Consider the following 18,552-nt stretch of genomic DNA (forward strand, 5'->3'; position numbering starts at 1 on the left):
CTGCTGATGTCACGAGGGAATATAAATATTACTAGTATTGATAATAACATCATTCACAGTGTATTTATCTATGATTCAAACATACCTTCTCTGGGGGGAAAAATGGCTTTAGTGTCAGATCAAAACAGAATAATTCCCCTTTGCAGCCTCTGGTAATAAGGATTAAACTAAATAAAACAATAGCAATTTTGTCAGAAGAAACAATAATAATAATAATAACGTAGACTCGCTTTCATGTGAAGTATAAAATCCAGTGGCATGTTCAGAGCTGCCAGTTAAGAAAAAGTACCAATAACACAGTATTAAAAAAAATTCCATTCAATATTCAACATAGTATTAAAATCTACTGAAACTACAAAAGTTAAAGGACCCCTGTGAGCAGAATGCCTCACACTGGGGTTTTATGTTTTGCAAAATAGTTTTCATCAGTTACAAGCTCTTTATAGGGGTTTTAAAACTTTAATCAGCAAAGTAACTTGCGAACGAGTCTTGTACAAGTAAAATATGTATTTAATACGCAATATCTCCTCTGAAATGTGTTAAAGTGGGAGTAAAAAAAAGCGTTAGATTGTTCTTGAGATGATCGCCTGAGCGAAAGTGCTTTACTTACATCACTGACTCAATTTAAATGTGTTCCGTAGTTTCGAGGGCCGTTGTGTTCTGCTGACCTCCAGTGGTATTCATGCAAACTACAAAAAAAAGTTCACAAACTGAACGAACTGGGAAGGCCACAAAACATACACTGAACAACTCCCCGTGTTGCCTTGAGTGCTGACGTGTGTGTGTGTGTGTGTGTGTGTGTGTGTGTGTGTGTGTGTGGTGCCCTGTGTGAGGCAGTGGCCTATCTCTCAGTCACACTGTTTGCCACTCAGCTGTTGGAGCCACCGACATGCAGACATACCACAGGAGAACAGATGGAACTATGAGCAGTCAGTGTGAATCAGTGTGTGTGTGTGTGTGTGTGTGTGTCGTCCAAGGTCTATCCACTGCAAGTCTACTTGAAGCTTGCACTTCTACGGGTTATTTTCAAGTGTTTCAAAGTGACGTTGCAGGTTTCTACGAAAGAGAATTTACAACGTCCCCAATCCAAATCAAACCAGTATCTGTCGTTCTTATCAGCCTCACATTTCCTGCAGACACACCCCTCATATAGAAACTACCGCATTCTACAGCTGTCACCGTTTCGATGACAGCCCGGGGCACACAGGTCACCTGGAATTAGGTCAGAGATCCAAACAGAGCAGAGAATACGAAACTTTTACATCAATGTTCTTTTAGCTACTTTTACACTGCCGTAAGTTTGGTTCTAAAAAAATACTAATCTCCTCACACCAAAATTCTGAAGATGGGAAAAAACATGCTGCATCACTCCTAGGCAGGGTCACGGGCTGTGCTTTAATTTGCATTTGAATTCCAGTCTCCTCAAAGTTCACTTCATATTCGCTATTTGAAAATGATTTTTCTGGCATTTTGAAGAAAAGCAGTTCATGTCTGCAGAAGCCAAGCGTACATCGGTCAGGTCTCCACGTCTGAATGAAGGTTGGCATATTGTTGAACACACCTTTTCACATGATTCAGTTCTGACAAACGGTGACCAAAACAATACGTAATGTCCTGCTATTCCAGAAGCATAAATATTTACATTTTACACCTGGTTTTGCTGTAACCGATGATGTATCATATACAATTGTTTGACGTATTGAGTAATGAGATTTTCAAAACTGATTCAATTACGCTGACGAAAAAATAGCATCATCATTAAACCCTGTAAAATGAGGAAACAGCTTGCAGGGACACTAATTGGGGAAGAACAGAAAGACAAGGAAAATGAGCCAGTAAATGAGATTAATAGTTTTGGGACAGATGCTTATTTGCTTGCCCGGAGTTAGAGATAAATTAACCAAGCGCCTTTTTTGTCTGGACAGATGGTCAGCTTAGGTTATTTTAGAATAAAAACTGGAAATAGGGTGAAGGAAGAAATAAAAAACTGCATCAGCCTGTCTAAAACTTATCACATCACATTGTATGCATGTCCATGCACCAGTCTCCTGTTCAAATTCAAATGGTCTGTGTAACTGGACAGAAAAAGAAAAAGATTATGAAAATGACAGTAAATTGTAAAGAAGGATTAAGCAGCATAATTCAACATTCATCTGTACTGCGAACTTAGCTTCCCACCATGGTACTATCGATGTTATTCATTTGAAATCGTCGTACACTGGCTAAGGATAACCCAGTTCCTCTGACGGACTTGTTGTTGACATTTAGCAGTCTGACATAGTCCGAATGTTTTGAAGAATTTAACTTGAAACAGTTTTAGACTCAAGGACAAAGCCAGAGACGATCCTGTGTTATGTTCACACTCTTAACACTGGAATTTGTTGGCTCACGCCCGCTGTCTACAGCTGGTTAAACAGCACCATGGCAACGCAACAATGCAATAAAACTGTTACCAAAGTACAATCACCTGCAAGGGAGTGCAGTCGGAACATTTCTTGCCCAATTGTTTGTGTAGTAGTATTGTAAATAGTGCACGTACTGTTATTTGATAAAAATCGGGACGTTGAAGGTCCGGATAAATGATCACAGCAAATTCACGGGGCATTCAGGAGAGGTCAGCAGGGGTCTTCTGAACTGGAGCAGATTGTGATGAGTGAGAGCAAGCAAGTATTATTTCTTGGAACACACTGACGAACTTATGAAACACAGTGTCTCTCATTAGCTGTATCATTCACAGTTGATCTTTAAAAAAAAAAAAAAATGTAAACGGCAAACAGACAACAGACTTTATTTACATGAACATCAGGGGCGGACTTCACCGGCTACCTCCTAAAATGTCCCAATTCTACATTTAGCCTTCAGCATTAATGCACAGATTCAGACACACATTGCCAGTGAAAGGCTGGCAGTTTGGAAACTGGTCTCGTACAGTGGAGCACTTTCACCTCCGTCGAGCCTCCACACACAGGCTCAGCTGTTCTTGCCTCTGCAGCTCGGAGGCAGCCCGGCTCCAAATATACAGATCAAAAAGAGAAAAAAAAGGCCTCCAGCACAAGTTCTCCTTGTCCTCAGGCTCCCCGGCCGATCCAGGGCTGCAACCTTTCCGCCTCTCTTGCATTGCTGATGTCGACAGGTATCAACGAGTGGAGGAATAAGTGGGCATAGCCGCTGACTGCGTGTGATTAAGGTTTTTGAAGTATAAATACCGTGCATTCGTGAGGTGACACTAAAGCAAAAAGCAGCAGTAAATAAAATAGGAATTATATGACACAAAACTACAGTGTGCTGTACAGTGGCTGCTGGTACTTCTATACATTCGATGATTTATTAACTCGACAGCAGTTCCCCTAGACGACAGAGAACATGGAGCAAAGTGTCTTCATCGGTCCCTTTCACCTCATTTTTCTGTGTCTCCAACACGGGCCAATAACCTCATCTATTGTTATCACTGGCTGTCAGCTGGTGTCACAACTTCTTTTCCAAAATAGCAACAACGTGTTTAGAGCTGTGCCGTCAGCAGCGAGAGGCATCAAGCGCCTGCGGCTCCACAGTATTGGGGGGAAGGAAAAAAGCGTCCTTGCCACCACACGGCTGGGCCCGGCGGGAATCTCCAACTTCTTGTTTGTCATAAATCCAAGAAGGCATCATCTTTGTCCGGACATTTCCAAGAAAGGCTGCCCTTTAAGGGAAGTGGGCACCAACGTGATCCCGCTTGATGTAACACAGCAAACTATATCCACAGATGTCCCTCCGTCGAGCGGGCCTCCATCCTGTCCAGCACAGAGAGGCACCTCCTAAAGCAACACTGCCGTCACTGTGAGACAAAAGGCAGCAGCTGTCACATGAAGGACAGAACTATTCCCAGACTCCTCCTTGAGTCATACACACTCCTCATACCGCGTTTGGTTGAGGAGGCTCTATTGAATCTGGTGTGAGGATTGTGTGCATCGCGCCGGTATCCATCATGCTGAGCTTCTCAGACCCGTTCCTCGGTTCCTCCCTCCGCCGCCCCCTCCGCCGACACAGTCTGTAGCTACGCCTGATGGAGAAATGTCAAATGTAGTTATCAGATCTATATGCAGCAGGAAAACCAAACAAAATGCAGATTTAAGGAAAAGTTCCACATATTGGGAAAAACACTTAAATGTCGATGATTGATAAAAGCTTTACATCTGTGTGGTAAGTATAAAGCTGCAGCCAGCAGCTGGTTAGCTCAGTTTGGCATATGGACCCAAGGCAGGCAAAACAACTAGCGTGGGTCTGCCCATCGGTAACAAAACCCCCCTAACAGTGCCTCTAAAGCGCACTAATATTGTAATATTTCATTTATTTTAGCCTAACTATTAGAAGACGACAGAGTTGCAAAGTGGTAATATGCCCCTGGGTCTAAAAGCAGAGTCCAACTCATTGTTACCATTGACAAAGTTACATTAACCCACAGTTGGAGCTCCTCTACAGTTCCGGTTGAGTTTCCCAAGTAATCCCAAGGTTCTTTAGTTAAATTTTTAAAAATCACGGCTTTAAACTTGAGATTTTAACTACAAATTCAAGAATGCATTTTAAAGTAGAAAGAACCATGAAGTGACCCAACGGAAAATGCTTTGATGTTGGGTGGAAGCTAATTATTACAGTGTATTTCATAACCTGCAGCTTTGATTCAACTGATTTTTGGGATTGTGGGTCAACATTGAATTAATTCAGTGTTTAACAAGTTTTCACAAATTTCACGGGGAAAACAACACCTCTATAGCTTCTTCTCCATAGCAACAGTGGCCACAGATCATGGATGTTGTTGTATCTACCTCCCACGGCCGTCCATAAAACAATTCAGAATTTAAAACAAACTAGATGTAATGTGTTCTTTAGTGTGCTTCAGAGGTGCTAGTAGGCATATTGCTTGACCTTTGGGCAGAGACAGGCACCTCTCTCACTGTTTCTTTACTTTATGCCAACTGGCTACTGGCTCCAGGCTCCTGATGTACCATACAGACGTGCGAGTGGTATCGATCGTCCTGTCTAACTCTTAGAAAGAGCATCAATAAACGTAGTTCAAAAAGAAGTCAAAACTATTCCTTAACACACAAACACACACACGCACTCACACACACACACACACACACACACACACACACACACACACACACACACACAAACACACACAAAGGGCTTACTGTGAGCAGATGCCGATGAATATGATGAGAAGAATGAGGATAACGAGCACCGCAATGACGCATGCGATGATGATTTGTCGTTTCTCTCCTCTCCGCCAGTCCAAATCCACATATTCACACCTGGAGCCAATGTAACCGTGCTGACACCTGAGACATAGACGGACAAAAGATTTCCTTCGTGGCTTTCATTTTCATGTAATTTCCTGTTCGTCTGCTCGCTGCCAGCTTCTCCAAATATATCAACACAGACTGTAACATCCAAAACCCATTATAGTGCAGGGACATACCAAACAATGAATTTTCCCCAACTCTTCTGTATTGAGATCATCTTACTCCCTTTTGTTGCCAGATTTTGTCCTTCCTCTCCTTTATTCCAAGTTATTTTATCTCTTTATATATTTCTCAGTCATCATCATCTCAATCTTTTTTTTGCAGCAGACATTTCTCACCTGCAAGACGGCGCCTTCTGTTCTTTAACGTAACGACACTCCCCGTGGACGCAGTAGTGCGCTAGTTCCTCGGGACATTCCGAGAAGTGGCCGTTCCACGGCCCTGTATCCGTTGTGTCTGTGGGTGAATTACAAACTTCAAAATTTGTTCTAAATAAGGGTACCATTTCTTTTTCTTGTTAAAGTTCACAGTAAATAGTTGTATGCAAACATTTGGGAACCCATGGCCATGATTTTTGAAGTGAAGAGTAGTTGATACAGCCCCTGCATCATACTGACATTAAAAATGAATACAACAATGCATGTGAACCAGTTTGGGAGTCCGATCAAGTCAAAAGTTACCCAGCCCCCATGTGTTTTTTTGCAAAGAGCTGGGTGAGAGGATCAATACCACTCTAATGCAGTGATCTATGTGTTCTATCATGTGTAACTTACCATGAAGACTGAAAACAGGGGGACACAGTTAAATACCTATAGGCTAAGGCTCACCAATGATCTCTGCTCCTGGCCAAGACATAGTCCCCAACAAAAACTCTCATAAAACTGCCCCTGCACTGCAGTGAAGGTGGACTCTGTTACCTTTGGACAGAGCTCGGTTAGCCATCTCCCCCTGTTTCCAGTCCTTATGCTAAGCTAAGCTAATCATCAAACACTGGCTCCTATAATTAGGGCAACAAGTCCACCAATTTGGTGAAGGTTCGGTTAAGTTTAGGCATGCAGGTAATTACCACAAAAGATATAGCATTACCACTGTGCTCCAAAAGGAAAATACTTCATGAAGTAAATTACCATGGTCACAATATGGTTTTGTCACTTGAACATATACTGTAAGTGTCAATCTTCTCAACTGACATTTGGTAATAAAGCGAACAAGCAAATTTCCCAAACTGTTGATGTCTATTTGAACTCGTCACGTTTTGTCAGCTTGCTTCTTTAACTCACACCCTCACCTCGTGGCGTGGCGTGATATAAATAGACAGTTTGCAATAGGATCCGTGGAGGGCGCCTGTCTATTCAGTGCCAGCAAAAACCCGGTGTCATCAGGTCTCATTATAATCAATTAATGTCATTCTTCGCTAAATAAAAACACATGTCCTCTCTAGCTGTACTCACAAACACACACTATAACACACCCCGCAGCTGTCAGTAGGCCATAACGCTACACACAGTTACACATAGTGCTTCTTGTACCACAGGCTGCCGCTATCTTTACAACCCATCCCCAAGAGATTATATTTGAAAGCCAGCTCGTTAAAAAAAAAAAAAAAAATACTGCTGTTCAGGTGACTTCAATGAGAGCGCTTCAGTTGTTAGCAGAAACTTGAGATCTGGCTTGCTGCCATGACCTCAGCGCTGGAAAGAAAAATATCCAGTTACAAAGTTTAAAGGAATCATTTGGGGGAAACACTTGTATGCTTACTTGCTTCATTCACAAGTTAGTTTAGATGAGAAGATCAAAACCACTCTGTTCGATAAATATGAGGCTACAGCCAGCAACTACAGCTACCGCTTAACGTGTGAAATGTCATTTTTTTAATGCATTCAAAGAATGAAGCATCAGTTTGTGGTCTATGAATCATATTATTAACCTCTTGGCTAGAAAGCCAAGATAAGTACTGTATGTTCCAAAACTAATTTGAAACAAGGTGATGGTTATTTATGTCAAAATTTGATGATGGATGATTTTATGAATGAGCCTCCACACTCAACTGCCTCTGTCTCACCATTAATTATGCTGTAAAGGTACCATCACCCCCCCATCTGCTGTCCATATCTACCTGTGCAATTATCTCCGTTGTCATGGTGATGACAGTGGTTTACAGTTCGATTGGCTGCCCCCTCGGTGGCGTTCCCTTCTGCGAGGCAGTATTTGCATAGGGCCAGAGCTGCAGCCACAAGCACAAACAATAAAAAAGCACATCACACACATACACACACACACACACACACTAACAGACACACAGTCCACCCACTGTATAACATCTACACTATAGATGATGAGAAAAATAACATGATTAACATAGCAATTTGAGTTATTGGTGAACAGCTGAGTGAGTCATGATGCCCGCCTCGTAGGAGAGAGAGTGGTGAATTAGCTCATTCACGCCCACTTCTGTCTCATGTCTTGTGTCACTTCACATCAGAGAAGACTGTTTTGACAATGATTAGTAACCACAAGGGGATACATAGGCAGAATAAGGACACTTTATTCCATCACTGTCAAACACACAAGTCTATTGGACGAAAGGTCAACAGGAAGAGAAGTGTCTTCAGACCTAATGGCTGCATTATGTTCAAAGCGTAAGGCCGTTGAAAAAAGTCCTCCAACTATATAAACAATCTAGAGTTTTTACACTATGCATGTGCCCAGGGGAGAAAATTATCACTATAGGAAGATGTGCTGAAATATTCACACATAATCATATGCAAACATCACTTTGTGTCTTTGTGAGGTTGCCAAACTCTAATCTGATCATAAATACAATATATTATAAACATGGAAAGGTGAACACAGAACCAAAAGGATGAAACAACCGCAAACCTTACCCGTGATTATTATTCCTACATAGAGCTTGTACACCATGGCCATCTCCTCACTTGACGAAAGCGCTCATCCGATGCATGCAGTCCAGTGTCATTGGCGGGCAGAAGTCAAACTGGATCGGTCCTCTCTCAGAGGTCAATGACCTTTGACGAAGGTGTGGACGAGCAGCGAAAATTCCCCGGTGACGCGTCGTGTTGTGGTCCGTCATTGGTGGCAGTTTAGTCTCATAGTCAGACGGGAAAGTCTGAGGCTGTAATCAAAGCGCACACACAGCTCAAAGTGTCTCCCTGGACTGTGACTGGACTGCAAACACAGTGTGTGTGTGTGTGTGTGTGTGAGAATAGAAAAGGGGGTGGCACTGAAACCCAACTCTGCTCTCTGCTCTCCGCTCTCCGCCCATACCTTTAAAGGAGAACAGGACTCCATTCAAGCCACACAGGTTATTTCCTTGTCAGAGGAGCAGCTGCACCTGTATTCCTGACTTTCCATTTTTTCTTTTTTAAGAATGAAGTGCCAGAAGAAACATTCACCGGCAACAACCTGTTCCACAGCAAAGCCCTTTCGGGTACATTTCTATTTCCATCCGCGTTGTCTTTGCAGGAACTAATGTATGACCGAAGTTCTGAAGGTTTCCTGGACCAACAGAAAGTGGATGGATGTCAGCAGACTGACAAAAATCAGACTTGGATCAGACACTACTGCAAAATCTGGACTTCTTTTAATCTGACTCCTGCAGAGTATGACTCAACTGTCCTGTAGTTCAAAGTGAACATTTCTGTGGCTAATACTGAGTACTTTCATACCCTGGCATAAAACTTCCATACATTCCAAAGGGAGGGAAATATCTCACTTTACATTTAAATGACAGCTGTAGTTACTTATCAGAATACATTGTTACAGGCAAAAAATATGAAATAATATGCTCACACACAAATGCATCAGTGATGATTTGCTTTTTTTTGTTAGTGAGCATTTAATACTTTTAATTATTTGAGTACATGTTGCTGATAAAATGTACATACTTTTTAGAGCAGGACTTGAGCACGTCTCCTTCCACTGGTAAGGCTGCATTGGGAAATTTGGATGGTGATATTTTCAGTCTCTACACGTGACCAGCAGATGGCATAAGTTGACACATTCCTCCTATTAAGAAATAAATAAATACTTTCACCATCTTCCTCTGACCCCTAAAAAATTGTATTCCTGGTTTGCATGACAGCGGGTATCTTCACTTCATTATCTCTGCATGACCAGCCACCAAAAAAAAAAAGTTACTAATCAAACCATCCTCAGTTTCTCTCTCTCTCTCATGCCTTTCCAATGATAATAAGATTGGCATGTGAGAAAAAGGACAACCCATTTGGCAAAGGAAAAGAAAACATCAGAGAGAACATGAATAAAATGGAATCAGTGTGTGTTTGCCGTGCTACAAACATCAAGTTGTGCTTGAATCTCTTTGACTATAGCACAAAAGAGAAAACTGCACAAAGAGAAGTTTCAAAACTCTATCTGGACACACATTAAATAAACCCTTTGTAAGCTGCCCACTACTTCTAATCATAATCTCCAACCCACACCTCGAACCATAAACCGCCTGGACCCCCACTGGAGCAGGGAAATAAAAGTGTGCTTAAATAATTTGAAACATTTTAAGGTTTTGCACAATCCTGAAGGCATATTGGGAGAATGAAATGACATAAGTATTAAAGAGCTTTTTGTTTTTGGGTTTGAATTCATGCCAAAAAATCCATGTATAATAATGCTATCTATTCACTGAACTACTTGGAAATTCAAAACTAAATTATGTTTTAAATGAGATGAACAATATGATATGGGCAAAATTTAAACCAGAGAACAAATTACTTGCGATGAGGAAGCTGGAGGATTGTATTATCATCTCAAAGACTGAATTATTGAAATTTGTGCTTCAGAAGAAGTTTGGCCAATTGATATTCCTGATCTCCTGTAAAAGTTTCACCATGTTATTGTGTTACCTTCCTGTTAGTAAAAATGTGGCTGGGTATTTTTTTGTAGGCTCCCTCCAACACGGCACCGCAAGTTCCATAATTTTTTTTAGAATTTTTAAACAAAAACCTCCTGTATGTAATGTGTCCAAATGAGCACAGTTTACAAGAGAACACTTCTTATTTCAAGTGTTCACTATCTTCAGAAATGCTATAATGCTATGATACTTTGTGTAATTTAAACTGAAATTATATTTAAAATTTAAATATAATGATAAATGCTATCGAGTATAGGTTAAAATATAAAAGATTAGTACCTCTTAAGTACAAATTGTATCATTTGTTTTATGTCATGATATGATAACATGTTATGTTAATATTCTTTTCACCCGTTCAATTTTAGATCACATGATAAATAATTTCTGCTTATTCCTCCTTTCGAGTATACGAAAGGAGGAACATCTGATCTCCTCGGTGTAATTTATATTTAAAAAAAAGAAAAAGGTTGTTAGGCTAGGACTCATTCAAATGGGAAAACGATTGAGACTTGTCTGTGGTGTACTGAGAGGAAAAGGAAGTGACCAAGTGGAGAGCTACCTCATGACTGGCGAGACCTCTTACAGACTCTTACACTGCTCTAGACTCTTCCTGGGACTAGCTACATCTTCACATATCTATAATTACAGATCATAGACAACACAATATACAATATGCACATAAATAAAATAATAACAATCCGGCTCTGACTTAAATGACTTAACGCACTTAAATAAAACAGACAACATGGTTTATATAACCCAAATTCTTCCCTATGATGATTAAAATCTTACTTCTAATCATAGCCTTGAGTTTGAGTATGAGAATACAAGTCCATAAAAGCTTTAAAAAAGCTCAAAGGCTCAGTGGAATGCAACTCTGTGTTGAGTGTCTTTGCAGTTTTGGACAGGAAACCCTGTTTCCTCTCTCTCGCCGGGCTCCTAACTTAGACTGAGCATCAGGAAGCTCCGACGCTGTGAGATTCCAGGGTGTAATTTAGAGTCTGCCTATAAACATCTGCTTGATCACCATATAACTCCACTGTGCAAGGCAACGATCACACTCGTACAGCATTCAACAGGTATTTAAAGACAAGACTACAGACTATGAAGGACATAAAGGTCTTTAATGTGTTAAAAATATACACCGATGTTGTAGAACAAGAAGTTTATTTGAAGAAGAAAAAAGAATTTGAAATTGTTCATGTTTTTCTTGAAAACAGTACATTTAAATTATACAGAAATGGCTAAAAAACATAATCTTTAAGGGGTGAGATGCCACAGTTGATTCCACTTCCTCTTCCTCTGCAAAAAGTGCAAAACATTTTTATTCCTTTATTTGAAATTCTCTTGTATGTAGTAGGTGTTTTGTCACAAATAAAGGCTTGTTATTGGACTCTGACCTTCACACTACAGCACAGGAGCGTGGTTCTCTGAAGGGGTTGCTGCCCGTGGGGACTCCGACCAGCAGGGCGTCTTTGCTCGCGTTCTGCAGACAGTACTGCTGGAGCTCCGCAGCCGCCTGGGACACCTGGGAATTAAGGCACACACAAAAAACAGTTTTCCCCCTTTGTAAAGGTTTTATTTACATTAGTTCATGAGTCTATTAATAATATATATATATCATTTTATGGACCAGTTATAAGACAATGATGAGTCTAAGACTATCCAATGAGCTGCCATATTGATGAATAATTGTAAGATTTCCAGTTAAGTTCAATTTATAAATCCAGGCACCTGCAGTTGTGATGATGAATTATTAGAAACTTGAGACACTTTATTATTGACGAGCAGACATGATGATCTATTAGTGAGAAACTCCCTACAATTCGTTAACGAGTCACTTACGAGGAGGTCTGAGGGGTCTCCATAAATAAACTGAAGAGGTAAAAAGACAAAGCAAGTTTGACCCAACATGCTCATACAAAATCAATAGTTTGTGTAAAACAGAAGCAGAACATCAATCTGTAATGGTTTGCATTTACTTCAGCAAGGCAGTACATTTAGTTAGGTCATATTTTGCAACATACAAAATTAAACAAAGTGTGAAAACCATGTCTCTCTAATGTTCTTTAAACATTTAATTTATTTTGCTTTACCTTGATTCGTTCCACACTGGCCTCAAGCTTCAGTTGTTCCACCATCCGACGCATGTTGGATAAATTGGAATTAGAGGTCATGTTGTTGGAAATTGTTTTGGGAAAGAAGAACTCCTTGTTGGAAAAAAAAAAGTCCCTTCTGTCTTTCAACACAGCAGTCGACTGCACTCATGGGCAGCGAAAGCTGGAAGAGAATAGAGGGGCCGGGTTTCCTTCCAAGTGACCTCAGACCTTCTCCTCTTAAGAGACGAGGAAGCACACTGACCTGCATGTCTACTTTATACACACACACATACTTTAAAATGGCTTTAGTTTTGTTTTACAAATGTCAAATGAAACTTGCATTCAGATATATTAGCCCCCCCCCCCCCACACACACACACACACACATAATTTAGAGACATCCATCTTGTCATCATTTTAGTAAGGTAATTTTTTATTTCATGCGTTTCTTATATTTATCGTTTAGTTTGCTTTTTCTTTTTCCCATTTTATAAATGTTGTCTTATACCAGAACTATTTATAATTAATCAGACAATTAATCAATCAATTTACTAATATATTTTTGTTTTTATAATCTTGCTGCTCAAATGTACTCTGTGTTGTTTGTATTACACGACATTACATTATACAACTATGGTTATTGGAAAAAGAAATCAAACAAAACAAAACAAAACTACGCATGCGCCGGTGGGCGCTGCCTGCGAGTGTTGAGACGTCGCGCTGCTGCGGCTGCTGACGCAGGGGCACATTCAGCCTCGGTCAAACGTAACAAAACGTTCATCCAAACAGAAAACGGTGGTCGTGTCGTGCGACTCTCCAGGTTATTACACTTCTTCGTATGTCAATTGGGTAACTAGTCCGACACGCGCCTCAAATCCCGTTTCCAGGAATTACTGCCTTCGAACCCGGAAACGTTTGCAAAACGCTGCACAGCGGTTTGCGCGGTTGAACGTGGCCTCGGCGCTCTCCCCCCCTTGTCGCCCCGTCTGACAACCACGTGGTTTAACGAACCACAACAGTCGTCACCGCGTGTCCCCATTGGCCCACAGGTGATTACCGGGCTCGGCTCTAGGAAGGCTTTACCGACAGGTAAACGTTACTGCACAGTGGAACGAGGCTTCTGCAGAGAAGACCCGCCGCTTCCTCAACACCACTGAACAGCGTCGAGCTGACATGAGCTGAGACTGCACCTACACCCGCCGAACCTCCCGGACTCTGCGGAAGTTGTGGAGTTGTGGCCCGCGGGCGCAGCCGTCGGGCCGCCATGGTGGAGGTGTTCACCGGCCGCGCGCTCCTCAACAAGGACGGCGACCTGGTCGACCCCGACGAGGCTCTGAGGAACAAGGTCGTGGGCGTCTACTTCTCCGCGGGCTGGTGTCCGCCGTGTCGCGACTTCACGCCCGTGCTGTGCGACTTCTACACGGAGCTGGTGGAGGAGAGCGACCCCCCCGCCCAGTTCGAGATCGTCTTCGTGTCGTCGGACAAGTCGAGCGACGACATGGTGGAGTACTACCACGACGTGCACGGGGACTGGCTCGCCCTGGCCTGGACGGACGAGTACAAACAGTCAGTGTCGCCACGACTGAACGGAACGTAGTTCTTCTGTGCACCGTTACGTCCCCGAGCTCCGTCACTCCGCCTCGCCTACTTCGCACGGGGGGTTTGAACGCACCATGACTTGTCAACAACAGTTAGAATTAGCTGCAATCACTCTGTGCTTTATTTGTCCTGGGTCTTATTGGGATTTCAGAGCGTATTAGGTCTGTGCTGCAGCTTATGTCCACTGCCCCTGAGGGTCACCCTGTCAGGGATTAGACACAGAGAGAGAGAGAGAGAGCACTCAAACTCTGTCTAATAGTCTGATCTATTCAATGATAATCTTATGCTTCTTTATTTATTTTTCTGTGTTTTTTGTCCAGATCCCATGTATGAATGAATATTTGCCTATTTTTTATGCATTATTGTGACTATTTGCTGGCCACGAGGGAATCAAATCAAAGCCTATGTTTAGATGGTTATTAGACCAAAAATAATCCAATGATATATATATTTTATATAACAAAGAAAATCAGCAAATCCTAACAAATAAGAGGCTGAAAGGTTTCGACATGATGTGTCCTCTAAAAGTGAGTGAAACCATTAATCAGAATTAAAGAAAAGAAGTTGCAGATTAATTTCCCATCGTTTAGATGTTGGATCATTCTTACTGATGCATACATCTTGGTGAAGGTGGTGTTTCAACTCTGTAGCAAGTCGAGGTGAAGCCAGTTTTGTATTTATATGATGTTTTGATACTACATTTTGTACTTCTGACATATATTTGCTGGTTTCAGCTTCTCACATTAATGTAGTGGGATGAAAATTACATTATTTTAAGTTCAAGGAGCTGAGTAAACATACGTTATCTTCCATCACTTTCAAGCATACGTGTGTGCATATATATATATATATATATATATATATATATATATTAGAAAAAGCAGAGCAGCAGTTTTTCCAGGTGCCTTTTTTTAATGAACTTGTGTCCATGTCTCCGTTTCCTCTCAGTGAACTGAAGCAACGCTACAAGATCACAGCGGTGCCCAAGCTGGTGATCGTGAAGGAGAATGGCGACGTGATCACAGACAAGGGCAGGAAGCAGATCAGGGACCGAGGCCTGGCCTGCTTCAGGTCCTGGCTGGACGCCGCAGAGATCTTTCAGAATTTTAAGGGTTAGGAAACAACCACAAAGATGAAACGTCGGTGAGATCTCTTCACGTCATGTAACCACAGCAAGATCTTTTTTTTGTCTTATATTTTTCTTAAATATTGGACACTTTGACCTCTTCAGCACTGTAAACCCCTTCGAATGAAACAATCCGTGACAAAAAAATCAAACTCTTGAAGTTTGGTTTAGCTTTTTAACCAAACGTCCTATGCATTCAAGACAAATCTCAGGCTTGTCTGTTGTGGTTCACATGTGAAAACTGTACTTTAGTATCAATAATAGAAGCCAGCTACAGTTACTTTAAAAACATATTAGCTTATGTTCTTTATAAGCTCATGCACTAATTAAACATACAGCCTATGGTACATAGATCATCTTCTCTCCTGGGGAGCTTGCCTTTGTATGTTTCCAAAAGTTTGACTTGTAGTTGTACTTTGAGCTGCCTGTATATTTTCATATTTTGTTTTTAATGAGTTGCTAAGACTGTTAACTCTTAAAATATATATATTCTGTGTTTTACAGATTTATTTGTGTTTGCCTGTTTCATGTAACATTTCTCTCATGGTGTCAAGGAGCCTCGGTGCACATCCCATGTGTCGTAACACAGTAATTCCCCTTTGCCTAGTTAGGATCCGGAAAGCCCACAGGACATTATTTCCAACATGCTGGCACATTCACATCCGTGGCCCTAATTGCCTTTTCCCTTTGTGCATGCTGACACTGCTGTTATCACTTTTTACATTTGAAAAAAACAACAACACCTTCCAAACAAATCATCGGATCTGTCTCCTTTTAATGTTGAAACGCTCGCAGGTCTTCAGAGAACCACACCAGGCCACGCCGCAAGGCTTCACTCAGAGATACATTTTTCTCACAGGCGACAGTGTTTTTTGTTGATACTGTACGTCTCCGAGGGGCTGCGCAAAGAAAGAGCTGCAGATCTCGCAGCCTGCCGCTGAAGGAAGCGATGACTCTGAAGCACAACAATGAAATTGGCAAGTTAGAAAGAGAATTAATAATCGGCTGCACTTCAAAAGTGAATATGCATCGTCTAGTAGAAAATGAGCCGTGATCCACAGTAGATGGCTTGGTGTGCCTCTGTTCAGAAACATGCAGGTTGCAGTTACACGGGTGTGCCACATGGGGTCGCTGTTATATTTGAAAATATGGTGTTAAATTCGCTTAATTTTTACCTACATTTATAGTCAGTTTACACTACGACTCACTCACTTTGAGGTGTACAAAGTGTGAATATCATGTCGGGAAGTGTCCCCAGCAGTATGATCAATTCAAGGGGAATTTCATTAACGGTTTCTTCCAGAGGCTCGAGATGTTCTCATCCAATTTAAAGTCCCACTCTACTCCAGGTTATACTACACTTGGACGTTGTGCAGTGCGATACTAGACTGTTTTCGTTGGCTAACCTGACTGGAAATACATGCATGGATTACTGAGTGAGCAGGCCGATGAAGCACAGGCCCGAGAGATCAGAGCCACAGAAATTTTATTTAACCAAAATAAAACTTGTTGAGATCAAAAATAATTTTTTCAAGCGCATCCTGGCCAAGAAAGGCAGCAGCACACATAACAGTGATTGCAGACAAACACGAAAACATAAAACAATTTCAAATGAGAGACAACATTCATCAACAGTCAAAGCATTTACAGCCAGTAGTGCCAGTACTCCTTCTAGGTCATTTAGGAGAACTTTAAAAGTGTCCATTGAGACCAGTTCTTGGAGCTCAACGTCCTTTTGCAAGTCATTCCAAGCCGAGGGAGCAGCGTTCTTAAAAGCCTTTTCCCCCAGATTTATATGGACATCAGGGACAGTTGGTAGCAATAAGTCCTGAGAATGCAAGCAACAGTTTCCCGTACCTTTGGGAAAAATGTACATCTGTAAATAAGAAGTAAGCAGTCCGAGTATGGCTTTATAAATAAGAATGTGCCAATGGATGAGTCTATACGGGTCGAGGCAGACCATCCGACCTGTGCATACAAGGATCAAGGAAGTGTGAAAGTGACTTATCATTTCCTGTTGGAAAGTCTACCACGTGACCACAGATAGACGATGATGGGGAGAAAAAGGATAACACACAAGATAATCACCAGCAACAAAATGTCCATAACAAAAAATGCATAAGAACTAAAAAGAAAACACAAATGGATGAAAACAGCCACAAGGTTGCACAGTATGGTTAGTAGCTGAAGGGGATGAAAACCAACCACAGAGACAAACTGACCTGAAACTCTCTTTCGTCCTGGGTGTCTTGATTCTTCTTCTGTCAGTGTGAGTTTAGTTTTTGGGGCCAATAGTCATGGTCTCATGTGCAACTTAAACGAGTGTGAGGTGAAAACCCCTAGGAGCTGCTGTGTTTCAGTTCGGTCTGAGACAGGTCAGCAGTCAGGCCACATCGAAGTGATGAACGAACACATTGACTGATAATGCTTTTGGCACTACACGTTTATTTTGATGATAAAGCATTTATAATTTTATTCAGGTAACATTCCTCACACTTGTGGTGCTGCTGCTTGTACCTGAGTGATTGAAACCATTCTCTCTGGCATCACTGACACTTTACACGCGATGTGATCTCACTACAGCTCCTGTGATGTCCGCTTCCTGCCCTCGCAGCCTGGTTGGGACCCCGCGGCCCGGGGCACAGCCCCCTCACATCAGCAGCTCAAATTAAAGACGGATCCCTTATATGTGGACTTCACATTTGGAGTCAGCCGGACTTCTTGCTGCCTTCAGAAATGAAAGGCTGTAGTGTTTCCTGCTGCATTAACGGTGTCCTGAAGCAACTACAACAACAAGGCTGTCTTTATGTGAGGACATGGGGGGAGGGAGGCGCAGGGCTGGGTGGACCGGCGGACCTGCACGGAGCGAGCGAGCGCCAGCGTCAAGCGCGCCACGTTGATGACGAGGTTTCCGCTCGGAACCTTCAAAATAAAAGGTCATTTTTCATAGTCTGCTCTGCTTGAACGTTTATGTTTTTCCAGTGTCATCTAAAGAATAGTATTAATATATGGTGAGAAAGGATATCAATTGAATGAAATGTGGGTTGTGGAGGGAAAAAAAACCAATAATTGTTTTATCAGGTTCATGTCTTTTGATGATGTTTTAGTCGTCAGCAACAAATGAGGACAAATTCTTCGGTCAGAGGTCTAAAACACATTTACACTCACACACACACACACACACACACACTGTACAATAATTAATTACAACCGCTCTGCCATAAAGTTTAAAATTTACAAAATTTATGATGCTGTTTTATTAATTAGCCAATTTATGGTCATATTACTGCAACTTATTTCACACTGCCACAGAAGATTTAATTAAATCCTATGCTTCAGCATTGAGGTAGTTTTATTTTAAAGCATCATAGAGGCCTATTTCTGCCACCTTCGCGTTTCAGAATAACGTCATATAAACAGAACTGAATATAATGTCCACCTTTAACAAGGCCATCAATAACATACATAGTTAATTCACAGATAATAGCTTTAGGAAGGCTAGTATATTTTTTAGGCATACTTTTCCAGTCTAGATTCCTCTTCATAGACATTTTTCTAGGT

General features: G+C 41.5%; 3 protein-coding genes across 7 annotated transcripts; 1 reads left to right on the forward strand and 2 right to left on the reverse strand.

The window, feature by feature from the left end:
* Positions 1–2,718: 2,718 nt before the first annotated feature.
* btc (betacellulin, epidermal growth factor family member) lies at positions 2,719–9,279 on the reverse strand. Of its 4 annotated transcripts, none has more exons than XM_035609039.2 (6): positions 9,188–9,279; positions 8,168–8,415; positions 7,399–7,506; positions 5,621–5,738; positions 5,172–5,318; positions 2,719–4,039 (listed from the first exon to the last, which is right to left on the reverse strand). In XM_035609039.2, exons 2-6 carry the CDS (start codon positions 8,208–8,210, stop codon positions 3,892–3,894), a joined length of 564 nt encoding a protein of 187 aa, XP_035464932.2. In that variant the 5' UTR covers positions 8,211–8,415; positions 9,188–9,279; the 3' UTR covers positions 2,719–3,891. The 4 variants fall into 4 exon arrangements, with proteins under 4 accessions (XP_035464932.2, XP_035464933.2, XP_035464930.2 ...); XM_035609040.2 differs by lacking the exon at positions 9,188–9,279 and having other exon boundaries at positions 2,719–3,814; positions 3,898–4,039; positions 8,168–8,509; XM_035609037.2 differs by lacking the exon at positions 9,188–9,279 and having other exon boundaries at positions 8,168–8,508.
* Positions 9,280–11,270: 1,991 nt separating this feature from the next.
* gng10 (guanine nucleotide binding protein (G protein), gamma 10) lies at positions 11,271–12,543 on the reverse strand. Its single transcript, XM_035608713.2, has 3 exons — positions 12,264–12,543; positions 11,568–11,695; positions 11,271–11,469 (listed from the first exon to the last, which is right to left on the reverse strand). Exons 1-2 carry the CDS (start codon positions 12,342–12,344, stop codon positions 11,570–11,572), a joined length of 207 nt encoding a protein of 68 aa, XP_035464606.1. The 5' UTR covers positions 12,345–12,543; the 3' UTR covers positions 11,271–11,469; positions 11,568–11,569.
* Positions 12,544–12,967: 424 nt separating this feature from the next.
* nxnl2 (nucleoredoxin like 2) lies at positions 12,968–17,943 on the forward strand. Of its 2 annotated transcripts, XM_035608712.2 has the most exons (3): positions 12,968–13,832; positions 14,814–15,008; positions 17,575–17,943. In XM_035608712.2, exons 1-2 carry the CDS (start codon positions 13,531–13,533, stop codon positions 14,980–14,982), a joined length of 471 nt encoding a protein of 156 aa, XP_035464605.1. In that variant the 5' UTR covers positions 12,968–13,530; the 3' UTR covers positions 14,983–15,008; positions 17,575–17,943. The 2 variants fall into 2 exon arrangements, with proteins under 2 accessions (XP_035464605.1, XP_035464604.1); XM_035608711.2 differs by lacking the exon at positions 17,575–17,943 and having other exon boundaries at positions 12,972–13,832; positions 14,814–15,496.
* Positions 17,944–18,552: the final 609 nt, after the last annotated feature.

Source organism: Scophthalmus maximus, chromosome 20 (genome assembly GCF_022379125.1).
Source record: "Scophthalmus maximus strain ysfricsl-2021 chromosome 20, ASM2237912v1, whole genome shotgun sequence".
Taxonomy (NCBI): domain Eukaryota; kingdom Metazoa; phylum Chordata; class Actinopteri; order Pleuronectiformes; family Scophthalmidae; genus Scophthalmus; species Scophthalmus maximus.